Source organism: Neophocaena asiaeorientalis, unplaced genomic scaffold (genome assembly GCF_003031525.2).
Source record: "Neophocaena asiaeorientalis asiaeorientalis breed wild unplaced genomic scaffold, Neophocaena_asiaeorientalis_V1.1 scaffold296, whole genome shotgun sequence".
Lineage (NCBI taxonomy): Eukaryota > Metazoa > Chordata > Mammalia > Artiodactyla > Phocoenidae > Neophocaena > Neophocaena asiaeorientalis.
Window position 1 is genome coordinate 1,529,126 of NW_020175084.1, and position 13,814 is coordinate 1,542,939.

Here is a 13,814-nt window from a genome sequence, read left to right on the forward strand (position 1 = left end):
AATGGGCATCATCAGAAAATCTACAAACAACAAATGCTGGAGAGGGTGTGAAGAAAAGCGAACCCTCTTGCACTGTTGGTGGGAATGTAAATTGATACATCCACTATGGAGAACAGTATAGAGGTTCCTTAAAAAACTAAAAATAGAATTACCATATGACCCAGCAATCCCACTACTGGGCATATACCCAGAGAAAACCATAATTCAAAAGGACACATGTACCCTAATGTTCATTGCAGCACTATTTACAACAGCCAGGTCATGGAAGCAACCTAAATGCCCATCGACAGACGAATGGATAAAGAAGATGTGGTACATATATACAATGGAATATTACTCAGCCATAAAAAGGAGCGAAATTGGGTCATTTGTAGAGACGTGGATGAATCTAGAGACTGTCATAGACAGTGAAGTCAGAAAGAGAAAAACAAATATCGTATATTAACGTATATATGTGGAATCTAGAAAAATGGTACCGATGAACCGGTTTGCAGGGCAGAAATAGAGACACAGATGTAGAGAACAAACGTATGGACACCAAGGGGGGAAAGCAGCGGGGGGTGGTGGTGGTGGTGTGATGAATTGGCAGATTGGGATTGACATGTATACACTGATGTGTATAAAATTGATGACTAATAAGAACCTACTGTAGAAAAAAATAAATAAAATAAAATTCAAAGATAAAATACTAATTCATGTGAAAATTTTTTTTAAAAGATGCACATTTCTCTAACTACTGGTGCCACAATGAAGCCATCTCCCAGGATCAATGTTTTATCTACTACTCCTTTACGACGTCAGAAAGAAAGTCAACCAAGAGGATTTCTGGTCCAAGCTTCAGTTTCAAACCAGAGCTCAGAAAGCATTTCCCTGCCATCGGCTTCTCCCAAGACGATGTGGAACAGACTTGGGGCCCAGTGACAGAAGGAAGGTAGCTTGAGTATCTGCCACTGATGAATCAGTTAAACTTTTCTTCCTCTTTTTCATCTGTAAAATATAGCCTCATAGACAGCTATGAGACTGAAATGAAATCACACCTATCAAATACTTATTAGTATTTGATAGCACAAAATCTGGTCACCGTGTTCATTAAATATTAGCTGCTGCTGGCATCTGAAGTCTTAAAAGCCATGTCAGCCAGAAGTGTCCCCACATTTGCACCATTCCAGTATCTTGGGGAATGGAGGCCTTGAACACTCTCTTATCTCTAGCTGAAAACGCATTAGCTGGAGGACAGCTCCTCTCTACCCTCCATCCAGGGACGTGCTCCTCTCCAGCTGTGACCTCTGCTCCTTTCTCAAATCTTGTAACTTGTTTGGAAGATACACTCAGAAGGTGATTACCAAACACTTGGAAAGTCAGTAAACACATTAGAATTTTTGGATGCCCAGCGCCTTACTGGTTTCACTAGGGTTACAAGGGGCAGTCTCTGACCCCCCAGCTATTTAAAATCTGGCTAAGCCTTGGACTGACTGCAACAAAGGAGCCAAGTGAAAAAACAGCAAAAGAGAGATAAGCTTGATGGGGAGTTGGGGACACAAGGAAGGGAGTTTACTTGAAGGTGGACCTTCAGCTGCAGGGTTGCATTTAAAGAGCAGTTTCCAAGTCTTGGTTCCATAAATTGCCAGGTTATTAGTGCTAATAATAGTATTTTAATAGTGTTGCTTTCAACATAAACATTGATCATAAAATGTTCAAATACTATAATTTTGGTTAAGGGTTTTGATCCAATGCAAAGCCTTCTACTACATAAATAAAAGGAATACTAACTTTAAATGTAAGCCTGAAAGCAATAACCTTTGGACTTCTGTGCAAAGTTCTAAGAATTTCCTTAAAAACTGACCTCTTTCTGCATTGCATGGGAGTAAGGGAGTTTTTCTCTTGATGCTGGGTGGGAAAAGGAACAGTCTCCCCAGAGAAACAGGGCTCAAAAATTCTGCCCTGTTCCCCCCTCTTGCAACAAAAATGTAGCTGAAGCCAGGGTACTTCAATTCTCAACCTAGCAGCAGTATCTGCGGGGCCACCCCAGGCGGAGCCATTTCTCCAGGATTTGCGAGTCAGGGCAAACCCGAGGTAACAGAGGCTGCCTCCCTGTAACCTTAACAAAGATCTTCTCCAGTGGGAGCAGTCAAAATTCAAATGAAGAGCAGCCCCACGCTCTCCACTAGGAAACCCTGTTTTCTTTTAATTAAAAAAAATGTAGAGGTCATCCCTCAGCTCTGCTTACAAGTAATGAGTCCAACAGCCCCCATTTATCACCCCTGGAGATTCTTTTACACTTTGATGTGAAAAGAGTCAGGGCCCATTGTGATGTCAACTACTCCAACAGCAGTCCTTTCACTTGCAAACGAAGCTTGGGCCCCCAGTAAGAACTGACTGTCAGAAAAAATTCATTGCCTTTCCTTCCAGTGATTTATCAGAGATGGGGGAAGAAGCTGGCTTTAAGACAACTTTGCAGAAAGGGTTCCCAGCACACCCCTACTGCATTCCGAGCCTCCACTGGTTCTTTCTGCCCCAAATGCCCCTTTCTCAGTGCTCGAGAAAGGCAACCTTCTTTCTTGAAGCCATCCCATCTGGGAGGACTTTCCTTCTCTCTCCTTCAAGCTTTCTTGGGGGCCTAACATCACTTACTGTTCCCGTGTTCCCTCCCTTAGAGCAACTCTCCAGAGCAAGGACGACACCAGCACCCTGGCTTGGCCATTAACAGACCCATAACCATCCCAATAATTAGGTCACAAGACACCCATTTCCCCATCTTTACCCGTCTCTTACATTAAAAGGAATTGAGAATTAAGGAAGTTTAAAAGGAAAGAGGATTTAAAGATTTCTTGACTCATCCAAGAATCTGAGGTGGTAGTCAAAAAGAGGAAGGTTCACAGCAGAACTAGGAAGATCTTTTTCAAGTAAACTTTAAAAATTAGAATATAACATGCACTCACACATGCATTTTCAAAGTGACATACCCCTGTCAGCAGCACCCAGATCAAATCACAGAACGATACCGGCACTCTTGGACTATTAACTATTCTTAGCAAAAAGACTTATCTCAAATGTAACTGAGCTTTAGAGCTAACGTCCATTCTACAGGAAATACCTGGGATAGAACCACATGATTCTCAAGCTCAGCACTAGTGACATCTGGAGCCAGAAAAGTGTTTGTGGTGGGGGCCATCCTGAGCACTGTAGGATGTTTAGCAGCAGCCCTGGCCTCTACCCATGAGATTATGACAACTAAAAGTCTCTCAAGACATTGTCAAATGTACCCACCCCCCACCTCCAGGAGGTAAAAGTATTCCAGGTTGAGAACCACTGGTATATAAGAACAAAAACACATTAAGAGGAGCAGTCAGACAAATCCACAAAGTAGGACATACATTCAAATTTAGCTTCCTCAACCAGTCAATCCCCGCCCGCCCCCCATCCCTGCCAAATAAGCAAGGTAAATGCTCTAGGTTAAGACTTAATTGACAAAACCTAACACAGTATACGCACTTTGATTTGGCTGAATTAGGATGTAAACAACTTGAATAGACATTTTAAAACAATCTGGATAGTTTGGAGATGGGTTAATTAATAGATGACTCTAAAATGTTAATATTATTAGGTATGAGATTGGTATGCAATTATATAGGAAAATGTCTCTTTTTTTAAGGAGATGCACATAAAGTATGCCAGAGTGAAAAAACAGATGTCTGGGATTTGCTTTAAAGTACTTCAGCAAAGAACAAAAGAAAAAGGACAGATTTTTTTTTTTTAAGTGTGGCAAAATATTGAGAAATGTTAAATCTGGGGAATTCTCTCTACTTCTACTAATGTCTGAATATTTCTGTGATAAAATTTTTTCTTCTAAAGCGAAGAAAAAAGAGAGTGGGCAAGAAGTATGATAAAGTCTATACTAAATCGGTTTACATGCCCAGTCAGGGCCAATGTTAATTCTTTATTGCTGCTACAATGCACAAGATTTCTTTCTTTCTGTCTGTCTTTCCCTTGTGTCCCACCCTCCACTCCTGCCTTTCCTGCTTCCCAACCTCCCTCTCTCTCTCCCTTTAGACTGTCTTCCCCTTCACAAGAAGTCTTGGACCACCTCATGCTTTCAGTAGCTTTAATAAGATCTGTTCACTCAACAGTATCTATTAACATCTTACCTATGTAAACACATACAATCCAACGTCTACCATTTAAAAATCATTTTAAAGCAACAAAAATGGGGGCATTCTGCATAACAGGTTAAGAAGAAGGCATCATCTGATGAAACAATCAGAACTTGCTGGTCAAAGGCAGAAATGAAATTGCACAGTGCCTTACATGTTAAATGTTATTTAGTAATTTAACAATTTCTCTCCAAAACAAACTAGTTGCCCCAGCATTCCCTTTAGTCTGATTCACACATTCAACTATTAATTTCTCCAGGCTTTTTCTTTCTCCAGTACAATGAGGCAGATTACTATCTAATCTGACCACATTACAGGGTTATCATGAGGTACAGAAAACAAGATTCAGATTCTGAAATAATGTCCTCCAGGCTTCTGAAAAAGAGGAAACTGGAACTGAAATGAATGCTCTTCTTTCTAAACCTGTTCCACAGATTCCAGAGGAGGCTGACTGCTACAGCTTCAGAAGAAAAGGATTGTTATAACCGAAGCCCTCCAAAAAGAAAAAAGATTCTTCCCCAAATCAGGATAGTATAAAATCAGTATTCCTATAAAGACGGTATAATCCTAAACAATGTCAACACAATGTCCATCTTATCCAACACCATGGACCAAAGTGTCACCTAAAATGATATAATGCCAACTGCTTGGACTAGTAGCCATTCTACTGAAGGCACTGAAAAAATATTAATTCATTCTCCTCCAACTCACAGCATTAGTAGAATTCAGGGCTAAAGACAAAGAGAGAAAATGTACACAAATGAACTTGAAACCGACCTTGGGCACACTGACTTATTATTTTATTTATTTATTTTTGGCTGCATTGGGTCTTTGTTACTGTGAGCGGGCTTTCTCTAGCTGTGGTGAGTGGGGGCTATTCTTCATTGTGGTGCGCAGGCTTCTCATTGCGGTGGCCTCTCTTGTTGCAGAGCATGGGCTCCAGGCGCCCGGGCTTCAGGAGTTGTGGCTCACGGGCTCCGGAGCACAGGCTCAGTAGTTGTGGCGCACAGGCTTAGTTGCTCTGCGGCATGTGGGATCTTCCCAGACCAGGGCTCGAACCCATGTCCCCTGCATTGGCAGGCGGATTCTTAACCACTGCGCCACCAGGGAAGCCCATGAACTTAGCACAATCTTAAGATGACTCTAAATGTTAATCTGCCTTACAAGAAAGCAATTCCACCGCTAAGTAGCTACCCAAAAGAATGAAAACATAGGTGCTTGATGACCTCTACAATCCCTGTGTGTGATTTAAGACAATCCCATAGCCAATATTAAATGTAAAATAGACCAGAGAAAAACTTGTAAGTGTATCCACATGCCCCACAAATAAACACACTCTTGTGTTTTGTTTTTCTTAAAGGTCTATTTCCTCTATCACTCTCCTTCCTATGTATACTATTCCTGGAATAGCTCACAAAGGAATCCCTTCCATCCAGAGAGTTGCCTCCAAACAAAGCCTTTCTCCTTTGAGGTAGAATTGAGGAAGGTACTGACTCTCCTGAAACCCAGCACTATACCATCCTCACCAGAGCGATAGAATTAATAATGTATCAAGGACTTATGATTTACCAGGAACTGTGATAAGCACTTTATATACATTATTCTCTGTATCCCCATTTTAATGAGGCTTTAAAAGTTGAGCAATTTGTCCAAGTAACCAACGTATCAGAGATCTAAACACAAGCTGTGGCCCTGGAGTTCCACACTCAAGCCCAATATATCACCCATGCAGTAACAGGTCAATTGGATTTTACTGGTAAATTTACTCAATACTTCTACAGTTGAGTCTTTCCCCCCTACTCCCCCCACCCCAAAATTTAACTATCCATTTGGGAAATAACTAATTCTGAAAAAGATTTCCTCAGGTCTGGGATGAGTCTGAAATCAAACTCATCTAAAGCCATCAAACTGAATGACTCATCTTAAAACTACATATGACAATGACATACTTCACACTTAGGAACCATTTTCTAAAATAAAGGGAAACAATGCATTCTATATAAGAAACATCATTGAACTTGTAAATCAGGCCTAAAACAACTTGCTTGGGAAATACAGGAAATTTCACAATTCCAGGTGTGGATTATTTACAATGCCCAGGCCAATCACTGTTCCAGGAAAACACGGCCTACAGCCATTAATCTCTCTCCTGAGCCTCTGGAAGTCAGGCCCCTGATTTACTTACACAAAGAAAATCTGTCTATATAATAGGTGTTAATCAGCTTAACACCTTGTAGCCTCCTCACTAATTGAGGACTCTCCTCAATTAGGAGAGTTAAACATTATTTCAGACTCTCCTGGGGAAGTAGAGCATCCACGACTACAGCATTATGATTCAGGGTTCACAGAATGCAATCCTTCAAATCTTCACCCAAACTGAAAAGCATATCAGCAAATCTCCTAATGCATACAGAAGGGTAAGAAGGGGAACATGGTAGTGACATCATAAAAAGGCATGTTCTCTCTTTCAAGAAGGAAAAAGAAAAGTAATTACAAACTCCAGGAAAAATAAAAATACCATCCAAAGATGAAGGAATTTAAAATGTGGCATGAATCTGAACAATTTACTCAGCTAAAGAGTTCAGCTGTCCTGATCAATATGAAATTTCTCAAGTGGTACTTGGGTTGACTTTGAACCCATAGAGGAGAAATGAAACCCTAAACACTATTTTGCTTCCCAATCAAAATAATGTAGATAATGCTTATTGGTTTTTCAGCTTTTATTATCAATTCAAAGACAAAGCTTGCAAGGGCACAGAAGCTTATAAAATAAAATGTACTATCAATCTGGACAATTTAAAACAAAAAGCAGAGCTAACAGTTGGAGGGTAGAGGAGAGAGAAGTGGAAGAATAGTAAGGATAATTATACTATCGTATTAGACTATGAAAAGTTGATGGAAAATTTTTTTAATTTAATATTGATTATATAATTAATATGGTATATTAATTTAAAATACCTTATTATAAAGACATATAAATGTTAAAGATATTCAAGTTTATAAAATAAAAGAAAATAACATAAACATCAGAACTAAATAGACAATGTAAAAGAATATACTATACGATTATTTTTAAATAAAAATCAAAAGCAGGCAAAACAAATCCATGGTGTTAGAAGTCAGAATAGTGGCAGGCTTTGAGGGAGACAGCAGCTGAAAGGGGACAGGAGGGACTTCTGGAGAGCTGGTATTGCTGTTGCTTGATCGGTTACACAAGTGTGTTCACTTTGTGAAAATGCACCGAACTGTACTAATAATGTCTGCCCTTCTCAGTTTGTTATACTCCAATGACAATTTTTAGAAAGAACAAAACGGGGAGGGGAAGGAAGGTGAGGGGAAATTTAAGTAAATCAGATTCAATAATGTCTAATGCTGATAAATTTGGAAGCCAGAGAATAAGCCTATGATTTACAAGAACTAAAACAAATATTGTCTTTACACATGACATTAATATTCTGTCCATGCTTATGACTTCTGATAGCCCTAAGCAAACTAAGGATTCACACTCAGACTTCTATTTAGTTTGAGCAATTAGAGCTGCCTGCTCAATACACATCTGTTTCCTTTAAAATATATTCTAGTCCTGGACCAGTTCCACATGAATTTGATTTTTTTTTTTTTTGACTACTAAAAGATTAAACTGCCATGACTAAACATTTAAATAAGTGAGCTATTTGGTATATATTTAAAATAGAGCTCCAGGGGCTTCCCTGGTGGCGCAGTGGTTGAGAATCTGCCTGCCAATGCAGGGGACACGGGTTCGAGCCCTGGTCTGGGAAGATCCCACATGCCGCGGAGCAACTAGGCCCGTGAGCCACAATTACTGAGCCTGCACATCTGGAGCCTGTGCTCTGCAACAAGAGAGGCCGCGACAGTGAGAGGCCCACGCACCGCGATGAAGAGTGGCCCCCACTAGCCACAACTAGAGAAAGCCCTCGCACAGAAACGAAGACCCAACACAGCCAAAAATAAATAAATAAGTAAACTTATTTAAAAAAAAAAAATAGAGCTCCATTTAGGATTTCCCCTAGCTTATCACTTGTACTGGGTGTTAAAATTAAAAAGGACCACATCAGGGAGGTAAGGAGCTGAAAAGGTAAATGTAACAAATAATAAAAACAGCTCTGTAATTGCTAGAATGTTACTACAAAGGGCAGTTACCTATCCTAACTTAATAATTAGCAACAATAGAAAACATATATAAATAATAAGACTACAAAATATCTTTTTTAAATTGTCACTGATGATGTTGTTAACTATAATTGATTCTCCTACCAGAAATTACCCTGGATGCAGCGTCAATAACCAGAAATAGTTGAAAAATCATACCTCCAAAAAATCTTAGAATTGAATTTTAAAATTGCTTCACTCCGTAAATTTTCATTAATCTGATATTTAGATACCTTTGTAAAAAGACCCAGTTTTAATGTTTTATCAAATTCAAATCTAATTGATTAATGCAAAGGGACCCCAATCAAAATGCCAACAATTTTTCTAGAAAATGACTAATGACTCCAGGGTACACGTAGAAATGTAATCAGATGTGAATAGCTATAAAAATTCTAAAAATGAAAAGTAATGACAAAGAATCTGCCTGAATATTAAGACCTATAAAAATACACTGAAATAGTATAGCACCATTGCCAGAAGAGGCAATCAATGGAACAAAAGAGTCTAATAATAGACTCAACAATCTGATGGAATTTGGACACAGCACTCAAATCAGTAAAGATAGATGATTTAATAAATTATGTTGTAACAACTGGCTAGTCTTTTGCTTAAAAAAAAAAAAAAGGCTCCCTAACATCCCCAGACTTTTTTCATTTCTTATTAAAATGGAAATTTACAACACACACTTTACACTAACTTTAATTACAGATGGATCAAAATGCTAAAAAGTCAAAGATCTAAAATGGGTTGCAAGTTAAGAAGGTGAAGCAGCTAACTCAGTGTGTGAATCCAGCTGTGTGGGAATTGTAGTGAACTAGAAAGCATCGTGCTTCCCCAACTTTTTTTTTTTTTTTTTTTTTTTTTAACATCAAGTCTCTCTGGGGCAAGCTGACAAAGCAGATATCTGCAGGAGGAAATCAGGTGGGAGTTCTGGAGTTCTGGTTGGGGAGAGCAACATCTTGGCACACCTGAAAAGTCCTAATGGCACACCACTTAGGAAGTTTTGAGTTAGAAAACTCATGACTTCTCAAAAAGAGGGAGTAGCTATTCAATTCCATCTGAATGTTGCTATATTGCAATGCAAACCCAATGTTGTTAAGTTTTTTAAGAGAGGATGGAAGTCTAGATCATTATGTAAAAATCATTGGTAGACATATTTTTTTAGAACACTGTGAGAGGCCAAAGAAAACCCATCTGTTGACCAGATCTGCCCCATAGGCCACCAGCTTACAAGTTCTGATTAAATGCAAAAAATGAAACCTTTCAAGTGCCAGCAGAGAACACATGACATTATTTTCTCAATCTTGGAGTAGGAAAGACCTTTCTAAGCACAATCAAAACCAGAATCCATAAAGAAGACATTTAACTACATAAAAATTTAAAACTTATGTGTAACCAAACATTATGAATAAGCCTAAAAAAACGGATGATAACAGCTTCCCCTCTGGCTCTAGCAGAATGTGGACTGTTGCAGCCTGGGTCACATGGTTTCCTCTGTGGGGGAGGAGAGTGTACCAAGTTTAACAACAGGACCAACAGGACCACCTGGAGTACAGGAAGAATTTCCTAAATGAACCAGAAAGGAGGAGGAAGTAGGAAAGCATCAGAATGTTCCAGAATTACAGTCACCATCATCTATTACTCAAGAAATATTAATTAAGTTTGAGTCTACATGTCTCATACCTTCATATATATGTATCTGAGCATCTAATAGTATAAATAAAAACTGATCAGTGATATTAAGAATTCCTTCTGAATAGCAAATGGGTTATTCTTTATAACTGCTTCAGAATATAAATATGCTCCCCTCAACCAACCCTGGACATGTACTATATGCAAGAACTATATATACAGAGTTGGAGGGAGAGATGTGAAAGTCATAAAATGTAACTGACAGAATTCCCTCTTTCAAGGCTCTCATAAGGCGGATTTCATCATGATATCTGTTTCAGTACAAGCTGAATAGGTGTTCATTTTCTCAGATCAGTGTAATCTGGACCAGTACCTTGAACAGAGAATTAAGATGCTGATCTAACATCACAACCACATGTTAAAGAAATGAGTTGAGAGTACTAGATTTAAAGAAAACATGTAGCCAGTCTAATAGGTTTGACTTCATGTAGAGAAAACAGAAATTTTCACATTTTCCTGCACCAGAGAGTCATAAGTCACAAAAATAAAAAGGACCAAAGTTATTCTTTGAACAATAGATTATAAAATTAAATATCACATCCTTGCATCATGGATTTCACGGTTACCTGTTGCCACTGCTGTTGACTCTTTCGGTAAATGCCATTGCTGCCAGTCAGTGGAAAGCGACGAGTCTATTCATCTGAAAGAGACACAGCAGCCTGTGAACATTAGCCCGTAAGTAACCTCATAGGTACACCTGACCTGTAAGAAATCTTATTGGACACAGAATTCAACGTTCCCATTCGAATAAGAGAATGGCTCTTCACCAACTCTCAAGTTGCGTGAACAAACCAGCCAGCATATATCAAAGGCCAAATGCACTTTTGGCCAAATGTACTTTTAATTTTAAGGCTGCTACTCAAAGCAATTTCAGCCAGGAAAAAATGTGCACAAGTTTATCATGAGAAGGAAGAAAGGAAATAACATTTCCCCAGTGTCTACTTTGTGCCAAGCATTGTGTTAAGCCCTTTAAAAATGACATTTCATGTAAACATTACAATACACTTGCAAGGTGTAAGTGTACTGTAATGTTTACATGAAATGTAACATTAGTATTGCATACTAATTAGTATTGCATACTAATACACCATATACCAAATACCCCATTTTATATATAAGAAAACTGAAACTCAGTTTTAAGTAAGTTGCCTAAGGTAATAGGTTGTGTCAACAACCTCACTAGAGTCAAAAGGGAAAACGGTGAAAGAGTATGGACAAGAAAGAAAATTAATAGTTGATCTTCACATAAGAATTCAACACTAAATAAAAAAGTGGGCCCAGGGCTTCCCTGGTGGCGCAGTGGTTGAGAATCTGCCTGCTAATGCAGGGGACACGGGTTCGAGCCCTGGTCTGGGAGGATCCCACATGCCGCGGAGCAACTAGGCCCGTGAGCCACAACTACTGAGCCTGCGCATCTGGAGTCTGTGCTCCGCAACGAGAGGCCCTGATAGTGAGAGGCCTGCGCACCGCGATGAAGAGTGGCGCCGGCTTGCCACAACTAGAGAAAGCCCTCGCACAGAAACGAAGACCCAATACAGCAAAAATAAATAAATTCCTACCCCCAACAAAAAAAAAAAAAAAAAAAAAAAAAAGTGGGCCCAGTTTAAGAGCCAATCTTGAGATTTTACTTCCACTCATAAAAGGTTCTTAACCCCCAAAGCAATTCTGGAGCATTCTCTCAAAACAGTACTAGTTTTAAAAAGTTGTTATCCAACCTGGGCAGATGGCCTTGGTACTATCTTGTGTATCTCTAGAAACAACCTCTCTCTCTATGGTTAACACTATCAACAGCTGTTTCCTTTTCCCTTTCTTGTATGTATTTGTAAATTTACTGCTCTTATCCTAACTTGCTTTAAATAGTTTCTATTTTTTCAAACATCCTTAAGGCAGAGGGTATGTTACCAAATTATCTTAGTACCAATTTAACAAACTATTTGATACAAATGGAAACATGATGTTAAATTTGTAACAATTTTAGCTTGTCTGCTACTTTAAGAGGCTTTTTGCCTAAGGCTGAAGAAACGCTGAATAGAGTCCTTCAGCTCTACTCTGCCTCTTGATAAGGTCTTTTATCTCCCCCTCCATGAAATTAAAATTGCTGACTTGCTGACTACAATGTTTCATATTAGTAGATACCACTTGTCACTCTATCTCCTCCCCCAAAAGAATGTAACACAGATGCTACAAATATTCTAATTAAACTCACACTAGTAGAGCTCTAATTTTCAGGGTCAAACATGCTTTGGAGTAGGCCACTCCTTCAACTGGCTATAGTGGCCCTAGGCAAGTTTCCTAAATTCTCCAACTCAAATCCCAATCACCTCCCTCACTCTCCCCCCTTACTCTCTCACTTTCCCTCTCTCAAACACATGATTTTTAAAATTATTATTAATTTATTTTATTTTTGGCTGCATTGGGTCTTTGTTGCGGCTGGCGGGCTTTTCTCTAGTTGTGGCAAGCGGGGGCTGCTCTTCATTATGATCCGCAGGCTTCTCAATGCGGTGGCTTCTCTTGTCAGGGAGCACGGGCTCTAGGGGCTCGGGCTTCAGCAGTTGTGGCGCACAGGCTCTAGAGCGCAGGCTCAGTAGTTGTGGCTCACGGGCTAGTTGCTCCACGGCATGTGGGATCTTCCCGGACCAGGGCTCAAACCCGTGTCCCCTGCATTCGCAGGCGGATTAACCACTGTGCCATGAGGGAAGCCCATCAAACACACATTTTTTTTTTTGTTTGGGGGTGTGCACACTGTGCAGCTTGCAGGATGCTAGTTCCCTGACCAGGGACTGAACCTGCACCGTCAGCAGTGAAAGTGCAGAGTCCTAACCACTGGACCACCAGGGAAGTCCCTCAAACACATACTTCTGTTTCTCCTTCTTCCTCTGTCTTTCTCTACCCTCCTTTCCCTCCCCTTCCCCCATCTCCCCTCTCTCTCTCTTTCTCTCTCAACATGCAGGGCTGGCCCACAGCAAATTATCAATAAAATAGTAGGCATTTGCTTTGGCATTAATCTTCTTAACACTGTAAAGCCTTCTCAAGAGTCCATGATGGCAGTCCCCAACACGGCCCTCCCAGTGAGGAGGGCCCACCTGCTTGCGGCCCAACAGCACCCATCCCAGGGCGGATTGGTGGAGAAACGAGGGCAGCAAGGGAGGGGGCAGGGGGGCTGTTGAGGGATGTCAACCTGACAGCGTGGTCCTGAGTTCCCTTGTTTGTTCATTTACTCACTGGGCCAACAAATATTTCCTGGGTATCTACTGTAAGAATAAGAGAGTGAAGGAAATAGGCACGTGCCATGCTGAGTTGACAAACTACAGGAGGTAAGCAAAGATGAAACATAATATATAGATGTTAGACTTTAAAAGGAGAAAAACAAAGTGAACAGTGTAGCGCACCAGAGAGGAAAGGAGGTAAGGTGTTACAATTTTATATAGAGTGGTCAGAGAAGGAAACATTTGAGCAAAGGCTTAAAGGAAGTGAGGAGCAAACCAGGCAGAGCTGTCGTAAAAGATGGTCTAGCACTCTGGGTGATAATGATGTGTCAATGCTCATGTTCCTCAATTGTAACAAATGTACCACCCTAGTAGGAGACCGTTGATTATGGGGGGAGCTAGGGGTGGGGATGGGGACAGGGAAGTCTACGGGAAATCTCTATACCTTCCACTTAATTTTGCTGTGAACTTAACTGCCATAAATAAATAAATAAATAAATAAAGCAAGCAAGCCAGCCAGCCAGCCGGCCTGTTTTTTAAAAAATGGTCCTAGGGGAGCTTCCCTGGTGGCGCAGTGGTTGACAGTCCGCCTGCC

The 13,814-nt window shown here is 40.1% G+C and overlaps 1 protein-coding gene across 1 annotated transcript in view; it reads right to left on the reverse strand.

The window, feature by feature from the left end:
* The window catches only part of AFF1 (ALF transcription elongation factor 1), a 200,712-nt gene that overhangs the window by 177,154 nt on the left and 9,744 nt on the right, over positions 1–13,814 (reverse strand). Inside the window, 1 exon segment of the mRNA XM_024764212.1 lies at positions 10,580–10,653. Within this exon segment, the coding sequence (XP_024619980.1) occupies positions 10,580–10,617 (38 nt within the window). The 5' untranslated portion in view covers positions 10,618–10,653.